Source organism: Pantherophis guttatus, chromosome 1 (genome assembly GCF_059756535.1).
Source record: "Pantherophis guttatus breed Tessera chromosome 1, ASM5975653v1, whole genome shotgun sequence".
In the NCBI taxonomy this organism is placed as follows: domain Eukaryota; kingdom Metazoa; phylum Chordata; class Lepidosauria; order Squamata; family Colubridae; genus Pantherophis; species Pantherophis guttatus.
The window spans coordinates 89925888-89947885 of NC_142063.1; the positions used below are offsets into that span (position 1 = coordinate 89925888).

At 35.0% G+C, this 21998-nt stretch overlaps 1 protein-coding gene across 2 annotated transcripts in view; it reads left to right on the forward strand.

Annotated features, from left to right (window-relative positions):
- Positions 1 to 4664: 4664 nt before the first annotated feature.
- LUZP2 (leucine zipper protein 2) overlaps positions 4665 to 21998 on the forward strand; it is a 394955-nt gene continuing 377621 nt past the window's right edge. For both annotated transcript variants that reach the window (XM_034417240.3, XM_034417241.3), the window contains exon 1: positions 4665 to 5232. In XM_034417240.3, coding sequence (XP_034273131.2) covers positions 5171 to 5232 — 62 coding nt within the window. In that variant the 5' untranslated portion in view covers positions 4665 to 5170. The remainder of the gene's footprint in view (positions 5233 to 21998) is intronic.

The window sequence follows — 21998 nt, forward strand, 5'->3', positions numbered from 1 at the left end:
CACTGAAGATATATCAAGAAGACAGAATCTCGGAATGGATATTAGCATCTCAAGCTATGAATTGTAAGTATATGCTAATGATGTCATGTTTGCACTTACTCAACCAAAGGAATCTTTAGAATTGATAATGCAATACATACTGCAATAAGGTTTGGTATATCTGATTATTGGATAAATAACAGTAAAACTAAAATATTGTCATGACAGAAAGCCAAAGAAGAAAAGCAATATTTGCACCAAATAATAGGGTTTGGCATTATTGCTAGAAAGGTCAAATAGATAAGAAAAAAATGAAGACCCATTGAAAAATAATTTAAAACATGTATTACAAGGTGGAAAAAGCTGAAATTATCTTGGTGAGCATGAATGGTGAGCTGTAAACATGAATATTCTACTAAGCCTTAATTTTGTATCCAATAAAAATAAAAATTAAGTTATTAAATGACTGGCAGAGGAAGTAAAAACTTACATATAGTCCAATAAAAGGCATGGATTAAATTCAAGATACTACAGGATTTGAAAAGATGAAGTTGTCTGGCAGCCCTCCAAATTTCAAACTGTATTATCAAGCTAGCTTTATAACTTGGATAACAGATTGGATTGTATCACCTTATAGCTTGGCTACATCTATTGATAGAGCAGAATTACCAGATGGACTGAACAAAATTTAATTGGAATGACACAATGCAATGTTAAATGTTGTAAAGAAATTCACTCAATGAAACTGTATAGACACAAAGCTTGATTATCAGTAAGAGGTAGGTCAAAAAAAAATTGACACATTTCCTTCAGGATGGTCAGAAATAACCAAATGTTGTCAATATCTTCAAATAAGCAGTGTAACACTAAAACAAATGCAAAAATTAGGTAAAAGATTGTGTCACATGGCTGAATTAGAAAAATCTTAATAATTGCTAAAATGGACATGCATTCTCTAAAATTTGTTGGATTTTATTTGTTTAATGGCTATGTTGTAAAGTGCAACTATTTTGGAATATGATATATTCCAGAAAGAAACAAGTTCTAAAAGCTGATTTTTCATTCCAGTCTATTGTCTTATTAAATATTATATTTCCAGAAAGTATACTAAAATACCATTGTGCATGGTTACTACTTTAGCAATTTGCCATGCTTCTTACTTGAAAACAGTTATAATTCCATTCATGGAAGAATGGCAAATTCAGTTGTGGAAGTATGCTTCGATGGTTAATTTCATATCTCAGAAGTAAATCCGACACAGAATTTTTCATTCAACTTGGAAGCCAATTCTGGACTATAATTCAACATTTGAGTTTCCGACACTTCCAAATTTGGATTTTTCTTTCCCGAAAGTCTTAATATTCTGATTCTATAGGATCTCTTAAATCAGAATACATCATCAGAAGCTTGAATAGAATTTACTGTAATTGTTAAACTTATTTTAGGATTTACTGTAATTGTTAAACTTATTTTAGGATATTCAACACTGTGTTGAATATTGCTGCTGAATATATTTCCTATATATAGCTCATGGTTTTTAAGAATGGCTGGAAAAAATTAAAAATGCATAATAAAGAAAATTACTTAAAACAATTAATGAAAATTTGAACTTAATTCTTATACTTAAAAATTCTTTGTTTCTTCACTTCATATTTATCATTAATTTTTCTGCTCTTTTTGTCTTTTTTAAAAAATCCTTTTTTTAAATGCTTAATAAAAATATTTACAGTAAATAAAACAGTTGAATAAGAATAAAAGTTTAAGTGTTCTTAAATTGCCTGTATTTTTTCCCACCACCCTTTTTACTATGGTTCCTACACATGACATACTGCATAGTCGCAGATAAAAAACTGGCTTGTTAATAATGGTTGATTAATACTTTATGCACTTAGTTATATCTACAAAAGCTATTGACTGTTTTGGGAGGAAAATTCAAAGATGTTGAGAACATTTGAAAGTTACATCACTGGAATTGTGAGGAACAAATGTTTACGTAATCAAGTTGTTAATATGTTGTCCTATATTTTCTCCAGTGATAATAAACATCCCTTTAAAGTTGAGTAAACTTGAGAAGAAACAACTACCGGTATTATTCTAAGGCAGGGCTGTCAAACTCCCAGCCTGTAGGCCAGATGCATCATGTGCTGGCCACGGCCATGCCCAGTTTAGCGAAGGGGGTAAAAAGTCCTGATACGTCATTGATGCCGCTGTGATGACGTGAGTTTGACACTCCTGTTCTAAGGGTACACATTTAAGTCTATCTGAATGCTTATTTTTTTCTACTTCTAAGGACAGAGGCAAGTTTCCAAACTTGGAAGCAAGAATCTAATATCAGCTTCTACCATCCTACCTCTTTCTATGGTTCTCTAGCTAATGTTTCCCAATAGGAAAATGTTTTGCTCAGAAATCTCAGAAAAAGAGGTTGGACCTGAGGCAGGTCAGAGAGATTCAGAGTTTGAAGCACTTCAATTCTCCATATCCAGCCCATCTAAAGTTTGGGAAAAGGTAAAGAATGAAAATAATGAAACAGAAAGGAAGGAAGGAAGGAAGGAAGGAAGGAAGGAAGGAAGGAAGGAAGGAAGGAAGGAAAGAAGGAGGAGAGGAAGAAAGAAAGAAAGAAAGAATGAAAGAAAGAAAGAAAGAAAGAAAGAAAGAATATTGATCCTTGCAGACATATATTTTTCAATTAATGTTTCATAATTTACAATTAAGAACTCCAGTATGGGGGAATCTACAGGCCAATAAAGGCTTCCTTTGGTTTTACTTTTAAAGAAGTATTTCAATTCTTTTATTTTCTGGGGGGAAAAATAAACACAAAGATGGCTTCATAAAAAAATATTCCCAGCCTTCCATATTAAATTTGTTTCCAAGAAGCATTATGTAGAAACTATAAATATTCTTACAAAAATAATTGCTGCAATCCAATATTCTTACAAAAATAATTGCTGCAATCCATATTCTGTTTAAAAATGTATCCAACCTGCTGTGAGATGACAGAGAGAGAGAGAGAGAGTGAGAGGGAGGGAGAGAGACCCTTTATATAAACATATTTATTTGTTTACCTAAATTATATTACTTATAATTAATATTTCTAAGTCTACCCAATTCATTAACTTTGGGTGGGTTACAGAATTAAGAACAATTCTATATATTGCTAACATTTGTGTTTGATTCTTTGTAACTTTTTGGCAAAAACATGTCAACAAAGTTACCCCAAATGAACTAACTTACTGAATGCCAGGACTCATTATTCCTAAGCGAATGAAATTTGGGAAAGTTGTGGCTACTTAGGCACTGCTGGGCTGAGTAGTTTTCCAGCTACTCTTGCAATCCTTTACTCTTTTCCCCAGCTAGCAGCAAATACTTACCTGCCTGCTAGGAAGGAAAAGGAAGAGAAGGGAAATAAAGAAAGGGAAGAACAGAAAGGAAGGAAGGAATGACCGCACACTATTTCAAGCCCACACTGCCCACATACACCATCACTTCCTGTGCATCTTGATGGACTCCCATCACCCTCTCTCCACAAATACTTTTCCCTACATGGCATTCATGTAAATCTTTCTTGTCCTCCCCTATCTGCACAGCACTTCTTGCACCTAGTATGCACTCTTCCCAATCTATGCTGCCCAACACAGTAGGAAGGTGCTGTGTAGGTAGGTAGGTAGGTAGGTAGGTAGGTAGATAGGAAGGAAGGAAGGAAGGAAGGAAGGAAGGAAGGAAGGAAGGAAGGAAGGAAGGAAAGAAGGAAAGAAGAGGTAAGAAGGGAGAAGGGACAGAGGAAGTAAACCTAGATATCATTGAGGGCAGAGTGTATTTTTCTCATTGAAGTTGAATACAAAATGTCATTCATTAATGATACAACATAATGTATACATTTCAACTTCCATTATATGATTTCTATTAATAGGAAGGACATCTTGCCATTTCACTGTGTGACAATTAATTTTCACACGAGTATTTTGCCATTTAAAGGAAATTTGCTTCTCGTTAGCCTGCCTCTAGTTAATAGGTTTCAAATGTTCTAAGACCCAATCTTCTGGAAGCTTTTGCCTTCGATATATATTGCCTCTCTGTAATACAGAAAATCATTTAAAATGTTTTAAATGCCTTTCTGCATGAGCAATTTATGTATTCAGGCAACTGAATTCTCTTTTATCCTGACCCGCGCAAACACATTTCCTTTCCAGACCAAGCTACCCTCATTTCATAAAACTGCAATATCTTTTAAAAGTCTAAATTCTGACATAACCAAAATATACTGTAGAAACCTATTACTATCCAAGAGTAGAGTTTTATTTATGTTTGGGGACTGTGAAGGACATTCAGGACTTTAACTTTCATTGGCAAATGGATTTTAAGTGATGTCAAGAAACCCTCTTGAAGGAGTTTTAATTCCCTCTCCTTCTCTTCCCCTCAAATTAAAATTTTAATAATTGATGCCAAATGTTGCTTCTTTAAACAGAATGATTATCAGTATAACACCCAAAGAAAGCTTACATTTGGATTGACCTTTATAAAGATTTCCAATGATGACAATTGGATCTTTAGAGAAGAGACTTCCGGGATTTATTTTTTTTAAAAAAAAAACCCATTTAGTGTTGGCTTCCTAGCTGCTAAGGAATGTGCTTCCAGTTGCTACAATAACTTCTTATTCATAGTGAGTTGAAGAGCTGCCTTTCACTTGCAGCAAGCAGGAGGTGAGTTTGAAACTTGGCTGTTCATTTAAACAAGTCTTCACCCTGGGTCTCCATGCAAATGACCCAACTTTCATTCGACATTTTGATTCTTTAGGGGGAATTTAGGATGAGCCTTTAACAGGAAGCAGCATCTGCTGGGTGCTCACTTCCCTCTGCTGTTGCCACTGAAACTGCTAGTAATAACAAATCCTTCAGGACATCAATAGAGTCCCTGTGTTGAATAATCACAGACTATCAGGCATGAGACTAGTAGCAGCAGCAGCTCCGTTGCCTGTGACATCACTCCTGAAGCTCAAGCCCCACTCTAGGCTGCCTTCATTAGTCAGTGTGTTGGTCTGCCTGCTTTTTCAGATCTACTGACTGTCATCCGCGGGAGCAGCTTCTTTGCAGAGGAAGGACTTTAGAAATCAGAGAGCTGGTGGGAAAGACAAGAGGAATCAAGAGAGGAAGAGTGCCGAGCAGCTCCAGAAAACGAAACAGCCACGCTTTGCAAAATGAAATTCATCTTGACTGAATATTTGCTCTTCCTTTTGCCTGTTCTGGTTCTCAGTACCAGGTGAGTACCCAGCTGTTTCTGACTTGGAACGGGGGTTTGAGAAGCTGGTTAAGGTGATTTTTTTTTTTTTAAGCCAGGCTTTTCGTTCCAGCTTTTTCCTGCTTTGGAAGTTCAGACAGCATCTTCTGTTGTGCAGATCCTAGGGTAGTTTTTATTTTCCTTTCCCCCCTTTTCACAATGCTTCTCTCTGTCTCTCTCATACATACTCTGAGAGAGAAAGAGAAGGAAAACGGTGCTTAAGAGACTTTGATTCTGGGTCATTCGCTAGTTAGTCAAGTCCATTCATCTTCTTAGTCAATAAGAGGAAAACTCCAAGCTCTGCAGTGACCCAATGCATTTGTGATTAAGCAAAACAGTGTCTTATGTCAATAAATGTTCATCCAGCACTAGTAATTTTTCATGTACTCCAATGCAAAAAACAAAACTACACCAGAAGAATATGGAATGTACTTGGCTTTGTTATACATTGCATTTGATTTCAAAACAAAACCTTAAAGCATGGACCGGTTTTATTTCACTGGGAGTTTTGCAACAGAAAAAAAAAATGCCTTGATGCTCTGTTTATATTTGTGAAGAGCATAAGGGTGAGATGACATTGGGATGCTATTAAGATTATTTAAAAGTTCCATTAATACAGTTTTCCTGCAGAATACCTTTTTAGCAATGAAAGAGAAAAGCTGGTAAAATGTAGGATTTGCAGTCGTGGATGTACATGTGATCTTTATTCTGGAGTACACACTATCAGATTATATGTGCACATACACACAGTCTGTCCTGCAAGTCAAATCTGATATAGAGTCACTCAGTACACAGATAGAAAGTTAATGCTTGTGTGCATGGTATGATCTGAACAAATAATTTCTTCAGCAGCCTTACTATCAGTGTGTGCTTTTCAATTTTCTGAAGCCTATAAATGAGAGAGTGCCAATCTTTTGCTTTGTTGCTTATTATGTACCTGGTAAACTTCTAAGTCTCTGGGAAATGCAATAAACAGCCTGCACAAAGCTATGCCTATCATGGGAGAAATGCTTGTAGGCTTTTCTGCCAAGTTATGTTTTCTAGCAATATTTCTTTACAGTGGATTTGGAAAAGCTTTTTCTATTTAGAGTTCTAAGTGTTTAGTCACTGAAGCAAGATTACTTGCTAAACTGTTGGGTTTTTAAAGATAATCCTCCTATAGAAGGACTCCTGTCAAGTACAAGTGAAACCAAGAAAGAATGAATTCAGGAAGTCATATAAGTCACCACAAATAACCAGATAATAAAACATAGGACAAATTACTCAACTGTCTCTCTATATATTTTTTAAAAAAACTTGAATATTCTCTCCTGCTTAATTAGTAATGAACCACTGTAATAATTATGTGACTTGACAGACTCTAAAGATCCCTTTGGAACTTTGTACTGTGAGTTGCCTATTATCTGAGGATCCACTTTGGTTTAGGAAGTGATTTTGAAAACATTCTCTTATTATGTATCTCTGTATCAAGCTGTATGAGTAATCTAGAGTAGTTTTAAATTTTAGGTATCTCTCCAAATGATACCAGAGCTAAATCCCAGTGGAGGACAGAGATGGTCCAGCAAATGAATGGACTTTTGAGTGAAGTTCTTTTAGCCTTGCCAATTTATCTCCTTTATGTAGTGTGTAGAAAATGAATATAATTGTTTGCCTTTCCGCAGCAAATTTTTTAGAAGAAAACTTGAAGAGACTTGGTAGAAGGACATTTGATTAAAAGATCAGCTTTAATTTAAGATCTTCTCTAGTAAACTTTGAAAGGCTATCACCAAAAAGAGAAAGATGTTCCTTGCAATACAATAAAAGTTGCAAAATTTGAAACAATCACTTCCCTTTTCTTGTAGAGGGGGTTTTAAAAAATAGAATTGCAAAAAAAAAAAAAAAAAAAAAACCTGGAAAAATAGACTTTCATAGATACTCCAGTACAAGCATCTTCTGACAACTTTCAGAAATAAAGTTACTTTGCATGAATTCATCAGAAACAGTTTTTCTGAGATTGAAAATAGAGTACTGCATACAGATTCAGTCTTTAGAAACGACTTCTTGGAACTTCTTTAGCTTTTTGAGGAATGCCAATTAAGTGGTTTTAAATGGAACATTTGGCATTAGAAACTAACAAAGTGGTGTTTTAAAGAAATAGGTTACATTCCAGTAGTAGTAAAAATGAAGAGGATTTGAGATAATGCAATTAATTTTTTTCTTGAATGCTTGTTCCATTAAACAGGTCCAATAATTCACATATTAGGACCCAGTAACAATAATCTGCGTATTTTAGGAGATTTCCCTCTATAGGAAGAAAAAAGTTTGTTGTAAGGTGTGTCTACTAAAGCAATAAAAGTATCTGCTTAAGTATCTACTTAAGCAATAAAAAGTCTTGTTTATTGCTTCATTGCAATGACCTTACTTTAGGAAATGTGGACTGTGGGAGCTGTAGTCTTTGATTAGACTTTTACCTAGATGAAATTACTGAAATCAGTGACATTTCTCCTATAATTTATTCTAGAAGAATGTCATTTAGTTTTCAGCATCTCAGATTGTTCCTTTCTAACATATGGCTAATGTTCAGGCAATTGCCATACGGAGAAGATTTCAAAGAACAGTTGCTGTACTGAAGATGGGACTCTGTTATCCTGCTGTGTGAAAATGCTTAGCTCAGGCATAGTTGCCCTGTAAGCAGGAAATATACATATGTATGTATGTATGTATGTATGTATGTATGTATGTATGTATGTATATCAAGTATTTTTCTGTCAATTTATAATATAAAAATTTGCAGAAAAGATATCTGTAAGTAGCCTCTTGGTTTAGTTAGTTGTTGAAGCCAAGCAGTAACAGTAACAGAGTTGGAAGGTATCTTGGAGGTCATCTAGTCCAATCCCCTGCTCACACAGGAGACTGTACTAGGGATTCGAATCGGCGAACTGCCAACTTTTCTGATCGGCAAGCTCAGTATCTTAGCCACTGAGCCACCTAGTCAGGCTCTATAAAGTATGGAAGCTGTGTTTCCTGACTACCTTGACTTTGGCAGTGAGAACACTGATTGACTTATCTTAGATGGGGCACTTTGGGTATTATATGGTTGACCTGGGGAGAAGATTTTAATTAAAAAAAACCTCAAAACTTTTGGGGATTAAACTCTCTCTCCCTAACTCCATTTCTGATGATTCTAACTCTATTTCTGATTCCATACATACTGATTTTATATACATACTGATTTTACCCATGACCATGAGTTAAATGTGTTATGGCAACCATTCAATAACATATATACCTAAGTAATTGTAAAAATGAAAATGAAAAACCCCTGCTGTTAATATACAACAAATGAATTAATACATCCAAGAAACAATAAAAAAGCAAGTATTAAGATAAATAGCTGTAAGCTATATCAGCTAATATGCATTAAAGATGCTTCAAAAGGCAACAGTGCACCAAGAATGGAAAGGTGGTGGTTGAACTTTAAGACTGAGCTAGTTCATATATGTCTTTCAGATTGTCTACTCTTAAATCTTAAAAGGTAATAAGTTAGTATCTTGAACTGTATTTACCAGTATATTTCAATAGTACTAAGCTGTGCTATCTGAGGTTTCAACCTGGTTTTAAGAACTGTTCCATGCAATTTATATTACAGTAATTCAGCTGAGTTGTGTTAAATTAAAACAAAAAGTTATAGCTAAATCTGATCACTCCAGGAAAAGTATTCAGCTGACTCATCAACAAAAACTTTTAATGCCTATATATCTTCATAGAAAAGTTGAGTCCATGAATGTTCCAGATTATAAACCTGATTTTTTTAATGGGATGAAACACTATCCTTAGTGAGTTGAAATTCAACTACTGTATTGGCTGGATTCAAATCAATGGTATTTCTGTTTCATCCAAATTTGCTTTTAGTTTGTTTAGCTTTATCTAGCTCATTATCCATGTAGAACCTCCTCAGTCTTCTCAGAATATGGTAGAAGGAAAATACATAGCTGATAACAATAAAAATACCCTTAAAAGCACGTTTCCAATTTCCCAATGATTTCTGAAGAGTTTGAAAAGCATAGGTGACATAACGTATTCCCAGTGACAGCTTAAATCAAATAATTAACTTCAGAAACTTCAGGTAATAGGAAGATATTTTTATGGAAGATAGCATGGAAGTGAGTAAGGTAGGTAGAATCACTTTTACCTGCAGAAATGGAAAATGATCTAGCCATTATAGTACCTAGCTGAGTTACACAGAATTGGACCTGATTAGTACATGAATGAGAAACAGTCAGAAAATCCTAAAGCCATGGTCTAATCTGGGAAGTTGAACAAAATATCTTTGAAAAAGACCAGAACACTTTTTGCTTCAGAGAAATTCTAGAAGTCAATAGTAGTTGAGCTTGTCATTGAAAATGGAGTGAACTTCGATAAAGGAGTGAACTTCATCATTTCTATCACAAGTCATCATCCTTACCCATAAATCAAAACATGTCCCACTTAACTAATTAAGGATATATATCAAGTTAATGATATAGAAATTGTTGCCAAGATATATTGCATAGAATATCGGGGAGAGGGTTATCATGAGTTTTCTTTGGATGGCCAAATAAATAGTAGAAATTTCTGTACTTGTCTTATGGAAGGGCAGCAAGATGGAGTTAGTGAACAGAACATCTTGACAGGGTCTCATGATAGATTATAATGATTCTGTGTACCTCCCCTTGAACTTTGACTACTAGTGAATACTTCTAATGATATTCTTCTCACTATGTTCCTGTAATAGATATAAAATCAAATATGATAGCGCTGAAGATTTTCTATTATTAATGAATCTTACATTAGCTAGCAGCATGAGTATCAAGTTTTATAGGACTGACATGAGAATATATAGCCACACAAGCACAACTGAAGATCACAGTAAGAGGAAATAGTAGTCCATAAATCACCTAAGTCTTAGTATTTTAATTGCATCTGCCCTGTTAGATTAGTTTATTGGGGTGGGTGGGGATAGTTTAGAAATAATGGAATTACTGCTGCTCCATTGAAAAGTCACAATCTGTTCTGTGAGTTGAATTGATATGAACATTATATCTGAACACTTAAAAGCGGTATTATGTACAATAGGAAGCACAGTATAATGGAAAGGATTTGACTCATATGTTTAATTGAATCAGAGGAGTAAATTACTATAGTCAGTACTCTGCAGAATCTACTGTGAATTTATTCAACTCGGTATATTCTTATTCAAAACTAATTTATTTACATGGACAAACAGTACTCTAATAGTTTACTAGTCTAATATGTTAATATTTTGCAAAAGTTAATAAGTGCTGGCATCTGTATTTCAAAAAAGGATCTGTTTTTTAATGTTATAGATCTTTTTTGTGATTACCATGGTATTGTCATTTTCTGTGATTATGTAATATGAAAACAGATACTAGTATAATTTATATCTTAATGAACATATTAGCATTTTTGTTTCTTTGAAATATTAATAGATATTGGACATTTTTCACTACTATTAAAGCACTATGTGATGGATCAAAGTGTTGCTTTTACTAATCCAATGCTACTTTCAGTTCTGAAAGGGATAATATAATAGTATGTGGAAAAGACCTCGGAAGACAGAGCAAAGAAATATTGCCTAGGGAATGGTCAGATAAGTGACGGCATAGCCTACAGCTGCATAGTGGACAGAACAAGAGGCTCAGAAGGGACGCTTCCTAATTTCTCGGTCTGTAAAGGTGATGGCAGAATTCTATTTTCAGACATGCAAGAATCTCTTAATGTAACTTTACAATAAAGTAGAATTTATCTGGCCATGTTTCCTGTCTGGTCTACATGATAAGGCTGACAGATTAGAATCCAGTAGAAGTTATTTCTGCATGCTACCTCTTGCTCTCTGCAGATCTCCACAAGATTTCTCAGGGTTTTCCAGAAATCTGGAGGAGCAGCTTTTGAAGGATATATATTTTATTGTATAAGAAACAACAAAAGGAAAAATTGACATCACAAAAGTTTCATTCTACAAGTTTTGCTAGCAGGAATGATTTGTAAAAGACCTTTTGCTCAAGGAAACTTCTATTCTGGTCATAATATAATATATATAAATTATAGAAGATTATGGGGCTCTGTTGAAAATTTTCCACTTTTATTTTTTGATCAAAATGTACTAATCCTGGACTGGGGCTTCTCATTCTCATACTACCAACAGTTTGCCTTTGTTTTAACCCTGTTTCCCTTGACCATTGCTTCTTCTTTCCTTTGTAAAGACATAAAAGACCAAGATAATAATATATACAACCAGATTTCTTAACACATTAGTTATAAAATGTTCTGACATATTTTGAATATCTATAATCTTCCATAGGGAAAACTATTTAACATTTACTCAGTAATATAACAGTTAAAAAGTACTAGACTGTTATTCAGTGTCTAGCAAAGCTATGGCTAAATAGTTCAAGAAAAATAATCTGATATATCTATGCATTGATGGAACTTTCCATCTCTGTCATATATCAATGTTTTTGTAAGTGGTACAAACATGTTATGCATAATATAGATTTTGGGGGGCACTGTCAAAACCAAACATGGTACATCCAAAAGAAATTTGTTCTGATAATACATATCCAGGAAAGATGGTGGAGAACCTCTTAACATACATTACTCTTCCTTTCATTAATTCTGTATATCATATTGATCCAACTTGGTCTCATGTTTAGTTATTGACGTAAGGAAACTCTATCCTTAACAGCACTTGAACATCTGTAGATGAGTCAGGCTGACTTTGTGGTACAAAGTCTGAATGATAAATATAGAAAAGAAACATAACTGGTGTGGAACTGTATAAAAATTAATAAACTGTTGTAAATATAAGACAGGATCAAGCTCTGTGTATTATTTCCAATGGAATTTAAGAAAAGAAGTTTGGTCTGGATTATTGCTGGGATGAAAGATAGCATCCAGTTATTTATAGACAGTTTGGATGTATATTCATTTTTATTCATTTATCATGAACCTTTGAGCAAAAGGTCTAGGGCCTTTGCTTAACGATGACATCTATAAAACAAGGATTTTCTTAATTTTGTTCACTTAAGCAGTCTAATCCTTCTGACATTCCAGGAAATGTTCAGTGCAACATCCAGCAATGGTCTGAGAGGTATAGTTTCTCAGATAATGATCCTATAATATTGTATATTGTGATTCATTTGTACTTATGATGAATTCTTGCTGGTGGGAGAGAAGGAGAGAGAAGATAGCTGTTTGGATGAACTGCTCACAATAACTTTCATCTAATATATGTGGCTGTTCAGCCTACAGTTTGGATATATTATGAAAAATATTGACCTGTCATTTTCAGAGCTTCATGATCCTACTTAGCTCCTTTTTCCAAAATCAATCAAGCTCATCTAGGTGCTTATTTTCCTATTACAGCAAACAGTCTATATAAGCAGACTAATCAAATTGGTATCTTTTATATGAATTATATATCATCTGTACATGTCTATCTTCTCTTTCTCTATTTCTCATTTCTATCTATCTATCTATCTATCTATCTATCTATCTATCTATCTATCTATCTATCTATCTATCTAAGGTTTTAAGTGAGAGATTGTTATGTCTTTAAATAAAAAAAAAATTCTTCTCAAAAGCCAACACAGTTCTAGGCTGCATAAACAGAGGGATGCCACTTTATAAAGTCTTGGTAAGGCCACACTTGGAATACTGCATCCAGTTTTGGTCGCCACGATGTACAAAAGATGTTGAGACTCTAGAAAGTGTGCAGAGAAGAGCAACAAAGATGATTAGGGGACTGGAGGCTAAAACATATAAAGAATGGTTGCTGGAATTGGGTATGTCTAGTTTAATAAAGATTAGGGGTGACATGATAGCAGTGTTCCAATATCTCAGGGCCTGCCACAAAGAAGAGGGAGTCAAACTATTTCCCAAAGCACATGAGGGCAAGACAAGAAGCAATGGGTGGAAACTAATCAAGAGAGAAGCAACTTAGAACTAAGGAGAAATTTCCTGACAGTTAGAACAATTATTCAGTGGAACAACTTGCCTCCAGAAGTTGTGAATGCTCCAACACTGGAAGTTTTAAAGAAGATGTTGGATAACCATTTGTCTGAAGTGGTGTAAGGTTTCCTGCCTAAGCAGGGGGTTGGACTAGAAGACCTCCAAGGTTCCTTCCAGCTGCTATTCTATTCTATTCTATTCTATTCTATTCTATTCTATTCTATTCTATTCTATTCTATTCTATTCCCACTCCCACTCCCACTCCCACTCCCACTCCCACTCTCACTCTATTCTTTGATGCTTTGCAGAACACAGACACTAGCAATAAATTTACACGACTAGATTTAAAAAGCAAACTCTTAAAGACACAATGCTAAGCATTGCTAAGCATCATCTTTAAATCTGAGTAAATGGGCCTTCTATGTAAATACCGATTTTTTGCTTGGCAATAGGAGGAAACAAGTATACTGCACCATTATTTATTAATGGATACTTTTGTTGCTTCTCTTTTCCTTGCATAGCAAATACTTACATCTGTAGAATTAAAAAAGAAGAAGAAAGAAAAAGATGCAGGGCTGAATCAGGACTTTTCATTCATGAACAGGCATGAAATTCCAAGAAAAATCAATAATGGTGTTTGTAATAATGTGCTTAAATGATTGTTATATTATTTTAATAGCGAGGAAGAGGAGGAGGAGGAAAAGAAAAAAGAAAAGAGGAGGAAATGGTCATGTATTGCACTATGTAATATTATACTGTTTAATTAAGTTTACAGGAACAAATTTAGATTAGATTAACAGAGTTTGAAGGGATCTTATGGGTCATCTAGTCCAACCCCCTGCCCAAGCAGGAGACCCTACACCATTTCTGATAAATGGCAGTCCAATCTCTTCTTGAAAGCCTCCAGTGATGAAGCTCCCACAACTTCTGAAGGCATGCTGTTCCATTGGTTGATTGTTCTCACTGTCAGAAAATTTCTCCTTATTTCTTGGTTGAATCTTTCCTTGATCAGTTTCCATCCATTATTCCTTGTCTGGCCTTCAGATGCCTTGGAAAATAGCTTGACCTCTTCCTCTCTGTGGCAGTCCCTCAAATATTAGAAGTCTGCTATCATGTCTCCCCTAATTCTTCTCTTCACTAGACTAGCAATGCCCAGTTCCTGTAACCTTTCTTCATATGTTTTAGTCTCCAAACTACATTAGACTTTCAACAACAACAACAACAACAACAACATTTGGGGGTGTTCTGTTTAGTGCTATGGTACAGAATAACAGATTAACATCAAAGAATCTCTATTGATCTTAATGATGGCCATTTTGACTGCTGTTTTGAAGACACTTCTATCAAATTAAAATGGAACTGCTGAAACTTTTTGTTTACATAACTCAACATTTTTCATAAAAATAATAACCATGTTTTAAAAATCCATTAAATGTTTAATTCATTTTAATATTCTGTCAAGTCACTATTAGATAACTCATTAACCTAACACAACCAACCCTTTCATGTAAAATTGTTAAATAATCAAAGATTACTCCTTATTAATGTATTTGCTTTGAGCCTCAGTTTGTTGTTTTGGAAAACAGCCTATTTCCATTTTTCTACTTGCATTTTTTATGTGCCTATTTCCATTTGAAACTAATCAGCCAGGACATGATTCATTTGGAACTAGAATATAAATAAAATGTGGAAATCCAGTTCTATACTGTCCATTGATTAGCCTAAGAAATCACAAATTATTGTAACTTTTTCAATCTGTTAAAAGGTTAGGATGAATGAAAAGTTCAGGCACAATTCATCCTTCAGTAAGAATGGGATCTGGCTGTGCAGCGGCTGAGGCGAAGGATCTTTTACATGCTGTTTTCCTTTTTAAAGGAAAATGGTTACAGTCTTGCTTTTAATAAAAAGAATAAAATTTGACTATATATGCCTCACACAAATTATTGTGGCTTGGAATGTCTGATCATCTATGATCAGAAAGAGCTGGTGTTCTTCTTACACTACTCTTCTTTCTCTTTCTTCTGCCTATCATTATGTTTTATGGAGGAATTGTGCTGTTTTTCACAATGTCTAAGTTTCTGGTCAGGTCTGGAGAGCTGAATTGTATGTTAAATACTTCAAACTCAATAATAGAGTTGAAATGGACCTTGGAACTCTTCTAGTCCAACCCCCTGCTCAGGCAAGAAATTTCAGACAAATGGTTGTCCAATCTCTTCTTAAAACTTCAAGTGTTGGAAGCATTCACAACTTCTGGAGACAAGTTGTTCCACTGATTAATTGTTCTAACTGTCAGGAAATTTCTCCTAAATTGCTTCTCTCCTTGATTAGTTTCCACCCATTGCTTGTTGTCCTGCCATCAGGTGCTTTGGAGAATAGCTTGACTCCCTCTTCTTTGTGGCAGCACCTGAGATATTGAAACACTGTTATCACGTCACCCCAGTCCTTCTTTTCGTTAAACTAAACATACCTAAATCCAGCAATCATTCTTTATATGTCTTAGCCTGCACTCTTTCTAGAGTCTCAGCATCTTTTTTACATCATGGCAACCAAAACTAGATGCAGTATTCCAAGTGTGGCCTTACCAAGGCATTTTTTTTTTTAATTTGATTTATATGCCGCCCTTCTCCGGAGACTCAGGGCGGCTTACAATGCGTTAAGCAATAGCCTTCATTCTTTTGTATATTTTATACAAAGTCAGATTATTGCCCCCACAAACTGGGTCCTCATTTCACCTACCTTAGAAAGGATGGAAGGCTGAGTCAACCTTGAGCCTTGGAGAGATTTGAACCAGCAGAAATTGCAGGCAGCTGTGTTAATGACAGGGTGCACTAAACCATTGTACTATCAAGGCTCTTGATAGTGGTATTCACATGATCTTGATCCTAGTTAATGCAGCCTAGTACTGTGTTGGCTTTTTTGACAGCTACAGCACACTGTTGCCTCATATTTAAGTACTTGTCCACTAGGACTCCAAGATCCCTCCTACAGTTACTACTGTTGAGCCAGGTACCACCTATACTGTACCCACAGATTCTGAAGTCAAGCTGTTCCACTGGTTAATTGTTAATTTAACAATTAACATTGCTATTAATAACAATTTTAATGCCATTTAAAATTTAAAAATTTAATTAATACAATTTAAAATTTAACAATTAAAAATTGGAAAACCCTAATTGGATTTTGATGACTTTTGGTTCCATTTCATCTCAGATGCCTCAGAATCAATCCACACTGTTCTAATTTAGTTGGAGATTTAGATGAGCAGCAAAATACTTACTTTGTCCTTCACTGAACTGATCAGAACCAAAAGAAGAAGACCCTTAAAAATGAGTAAATGTGTGCTTATTATTTCCAGCAATTAAAATTGGAAGAATTCAAATGAAGTTGCCAGGGTCTAGATAGTTAAAGCATTACCTTTTTTTCTACATTGATTAAAGATAAAGGTAAAGGTTTCCCTCGCACATATATGCTAGTGGTTCCCAACTCTAGGGGGCGGTGCTCATCTCCGTTTCAAAGCCGAAGAGCGAGCGCTGTCCGAAGACGTCTCTGTGGTCATGTGGCCAGCATGACTAAATGCGAAAGGTGCACAGATAGGTGGTCCCTATTTTTTTACTTGCAATTTTACGTGCTTTCGAAATGCTAGGTTGGCAGAAGCTGGGACAAGTAACAGGAGCTCACCCCATTACACGGCACTAGGGATTTGAACTGCTGAAGTGCTGACCTTTCGATCGACAAGCTCAGTGTCTTAGCCACTGAGCCACCATGTCCCAACAAAAGTTAGGTGGTTCCACTGGGGCTCTATCCACTACATTGATTAGGTGCCATAAAATTGTTTTCAACTCCTAGCAACAAAATGAAATATTGTTGTTTTTGTACTGTAGGTTCTAAAGATGTCTTAAGATTTTTTTTTTAAAAAAAACATAGTATTCTTTTTAAAATGTTTTTTTAATCCTTTATTGTTTTTATAAATAATGCAAGGGGGTGAAAATATCTTACACTTCTTCCTCCTCATCTTTTACCCCAAAAATCACTGCATGAGATGAGTTGGGCTGAGGGAGAGTGACTGACGCAAGATCACCTTGTTGGCTTTCATGGTTAAGATAGAACTTATATTCATGGTCTCTTGGCTTCTAGCCTGGTACCCTAATCATTAGATCAAATTGGCTCATTGAAATTTCTTTTACCACCCCAACCTCCCCCTCCCCATACTTTCTGAGTACCTCAAATGTGTTCACATCTTTACATTAATTGCAATGTGTGCTCCAACTTGATTGTCTTCAAACAGTAATTTTTTACAAACCCCACCCCAGAAAAGAACCCCTCAAACCCTGAACTATTATCATCAGAATGAATTCCCATTATAATTTTGATACATTCAGGAAAAAAATAGGTCTATTAATGATGGCTATACATACAATACTTTGTGAAATCTTTTTTCTAAGCTCTTATGGCTGCTTCTTTAGGCTGAGCTTATTGATCGAAAGGTCGGCATTCAGCGGTTCAAATCCCTAGTGCCCTGTAACCGGGTGAGCTCCCGTTACTTGTCCCAGCTTCTGCCAACCTAGCAGTTCGAAAGCACGTAAAAACTGCAAGTAGAAAAATAGGGACCACCTTTGGTCGGAAAGTAACAGCGTTCCGTGCACCTTTGGCATTTAGTCATGCCATCCACATGACCACAGAGATGTCTTCAGACAGTGTTTGCTCTTTGGCTTTGAAACGGAGATGAACACCACCCCCTAGAGTCAGGAACGACTAGCACATATGTGCGAGGGGAACCTTTACCTTTACCTTTATGGCTGCTTCAAAAGTTGTTTCTGGCTATATCCACATACATAACCATGCAAGCACTTTGGCAGTCAAGGCTTTATCCAAGGCTCATCCTATATCTATGTAAATTCCAAGGTTTAAGACCCAGGCCTCTTCCTCCCTTAAAAATTTGGGCTGCTGTTTTTCCTACCCGCCCCACCCCCCTACCCCAATCTGTGCCACCTTTATAAAACATCTGTGATAATTGAAGGGTCCTGTTTCATCACTTTCAACCATCATATCAATTTACAAAGATGCTGTGCATGTAGATATAGTTAGGGACATCTTTGAAAGCACTTGCCCAAGCCTAGAAAAAAATAAAGCTGCTTCAGTGTTGTCAAAAGATCCTTTGTATGTACTGTCAGTGTAAAGCATCTGTTTATACAACTCTTCTATCGAAGGTTGTCTCTTATCCAAGATAGTTGTGTTTCTTCGCATACCTTGTAGGAAACAGAGAACAACAAAGGAAGTGTATTGTATTCATTGGTGGTTTTGAAGTTTCTCCAAAGCTCACAAGATTTAGAAGCAGTCTGGATTACATGAGCCCTTAGTTTAATGCCACAGGGTTCTTATCGCTTTAAAGAAAACTATGCTGATTTACAATAGCTTCAGAAATGGTAAGACCCATTCCATACCTCTCTCTCTTTTTAATATTTAATACTGTTCCTATGTAATTTCATGACCAAAGTAAGAGAAGGGGTTGATTTTTAATTGGGAGTCTTGTTTCTGAATTCAGCATAGTTGTGTATTATATTTTCTTTCATACAAATTGTAATTTTGCTACTCCTACCATGAGTTTTAAAGGTTTCTGGTTAACTTTCTACGTATTTGAGTATCCTTGAAATTGCTGTTTCTTTTATTGTTTCTTTCAATAACTAGTAACTTTTTCTATGTTGTATTTTTGGTATTGACTATTTTTTTCTATTTACATAAATTAATCAATATTCAAAACGCATTCTCTAATGCATGCCAGAGGTCAAGAAGCTATTATATTTCAAATAACCATAAATAAAACAATTGAACATGGGTTGTGCTTACTCTCCCAGCCCAAATGGCTTTGGGATCATTTTTAATGCTTTGTAAAAGTCTAACAGGGTTGGGGCGATTCAGATCTAAGTAGGATTGTTGGCCTACATATAGACAGAGTGACAAAACAGTCACATAGATGGGAACTAGAGCATGCAAACTCTGCTGGTTTTGGTGTGATTAGAGGAGATAAATGTTCACTCTTCTGGAGTAATTCTGTACTAACTAACAGGAAGTTTGGGAAGAAGCAGGAGTTTTTTTTCTCAGCATAGCAGAATTACAACCTGCATTAGTTATACAGGGGTTCATATCATTCATCTAAATGAAATAGAGGGTCAACCTGGATAAAACTAGTATGATTTAAAATGAAGAAAGCAATATCTTGTTACCTTTTATGCAACAATCCCAAAGAGTAATAAATCAGCAATGTCTCGCATGGATTGACTAATGGGACATGAGGGAAATATGATATTTTATTGGACACAGGACAGTTTATGCTAATTAAATAAGATTATGGTAAAATTGTTTTAGATCTGGAAGACTGTGTTATAGAAATTGATAATTAAATTGAATAGGCATAGTTTGCTTGTTGAAAAGAATGGTTCTTTATTATGTTGCTAAATTGAATATCACTGTAAGCCCAAAGATGCCCACATTTCCACAATTAAAAAGCAAAGAAAAAATAATACTGCTATAAACTTGAATTGTTTGTAAAGGCTATAAAGGCTAATATACAGTAGAAAATTGTATATAGCTTTCTGTCATGGGGTTGTTGTTTTTTGCAGTATTCTGATAGTTTTTAATTTTACTTAATTAGGTACCTTAAAATAGTGCATTTAATAGTCTCTTTGAAGCAACAATACCTCATCAGTGTATAACTTGAGGTGTTTTTTTGTGTTTCAATCAACATATTTGATTGAAATCTGAAGACGTATTTGTATGTAATGAAGGAAAACATTAAAAAAGTAGTAAAAGGGGTGCTGAATGAGAAGATGATCCTGGAGCTGGAATAGTAGGAATAAGGGCACTCAAAAACTGAAAATATGATGGAACAATAAGTATGGGAAACAGAACACTGAAAGTAAGTCAGATAAATTTGAAATTGGGCTATGAGAGGTCAAGAGTTGTATACTACTAGGTATATTATTAGCAAAAAAAGCAACAGGCAAAAAATACTGCAGAAAATTTTGGACCACAGCCAACCAAAAGATGAAAAGGAGGGATAAATCAGATAAATTAATCTGTAAAACAGAATAGAAGGGTCAATGAGACTGCAAAATATCCCTCTTAACATTTTTCAAGTGATGCTACTCACCTGTGAAGAGGCTTCAGTTAAAAGCAGATTATACATACTGTATGTCTTGAGAATAATTCCTGTTAAATTCAGTCAGACTTTATAAGTATAGTGTTGCCTTCCAAGAATTAAAATAGATCCTTACTAATATCAAGTTGAGGAAAGTATATTGACTGTCCATATTATTGTTTTTATAATACTAATCCTTCAATCACCACACTTAGAGTCTGCAGCAGTTAGGATTTAACAGAATGTCACTGAAGAAATGTGACATTTTGACCTTGATAAAGACAGCATTGCAGATTACATTTTAACTTGGAATTATTTGTAATAACTGTTAGGAACTTTGTTCACCTTGCTAATAATCAATACATATATTGCACTTTCTCAATCTTTAAAATGGTTTTTAAAGCATAATGTCTATTCTAGAAAGTTCTTGATTAAAGCCCACCTAAAGTATATATAAAGGTAAAGATTTCCCTGTCAGTTGTGTCTGATTCTAGGGCACGTTGCTCATCTCCATTTCTTGGGCAAGGGAGCCAGGATTGTCTGATGACAATTTCCACTGTTATGTGGCCAGCACGACTAAATACACCAAAGGAATACAGAACACTGTTACCTTCCTATCAAAGTGGTACCTATTTATCTATTCGCATGCTTTTGAACTGCTAGGTGGGCAGGAGCCGAGGCAAATAATGGGAACTCACCCTATTGAGTATATATATGTCTTTGGTTATTCGGGTCGTCTCCCACGTAAAATTGGAAATTTCCAATTTTACGTGGGAGAAGACCCGAATAACCAAAGACCTACATACAAACACCCGCGAAAACCTGAGAAAACATATATATATATATATATGTGTATATATATATATATATATATATATATATATATATATATATATGTGTGTGTGTGTATATATATATATATGTGTGTGTGTGTGTGTGTGTGTGTGTGTGTATATATATATATATATATATATATATATATATATATATATATATATATAAAATAATAAATATATTTTATATTAAGTATACACTATTTTTGTATACAGAGTCTTCTGCATGTAGTTTTTCCTAATGTATGTTTTCTTATATGAACTGTTAGTTGCTTTTTAATAATCACTACTTTCCATGTGTCCTTTTCTTTTAACCTAAGCAAGTTCATCAGAATATAAAAAATGTGTGATAACCAAAAGAACTTTGCATTCAGTTCATGCTTTTAAATTTTGTGTGTGTCTCCATTCACGGAACAATGAAACTAACCAAGATTTGCAACTTGTTGCCATGAAATTGATTTTTCATTATAACCATTAGATAATCCTAATCATATAACACATCTGCACAAAATGCAGCAACCCAATTATGACTATGCTTACCCAGTCCTATGTATGTCTTGGCATATTGTCTACCTTATTGAAATCAACTTTATACTCACACTGTTCTCTTATTTCGTCTAATGCCAATGTGACTGAAGGTTGAAACTAAAACAGCCAAATTATACCAATTATCTCTCATGACCTAGGTTTGTCTGTCTGTCTGTGTGTGTGTACTTTAGGGCTACTCTGAGTTGATTTGGGGAGAAAAATCTCTTTTAGCTTTTATTTAAAAAATGAACAGTCAAAGCCAT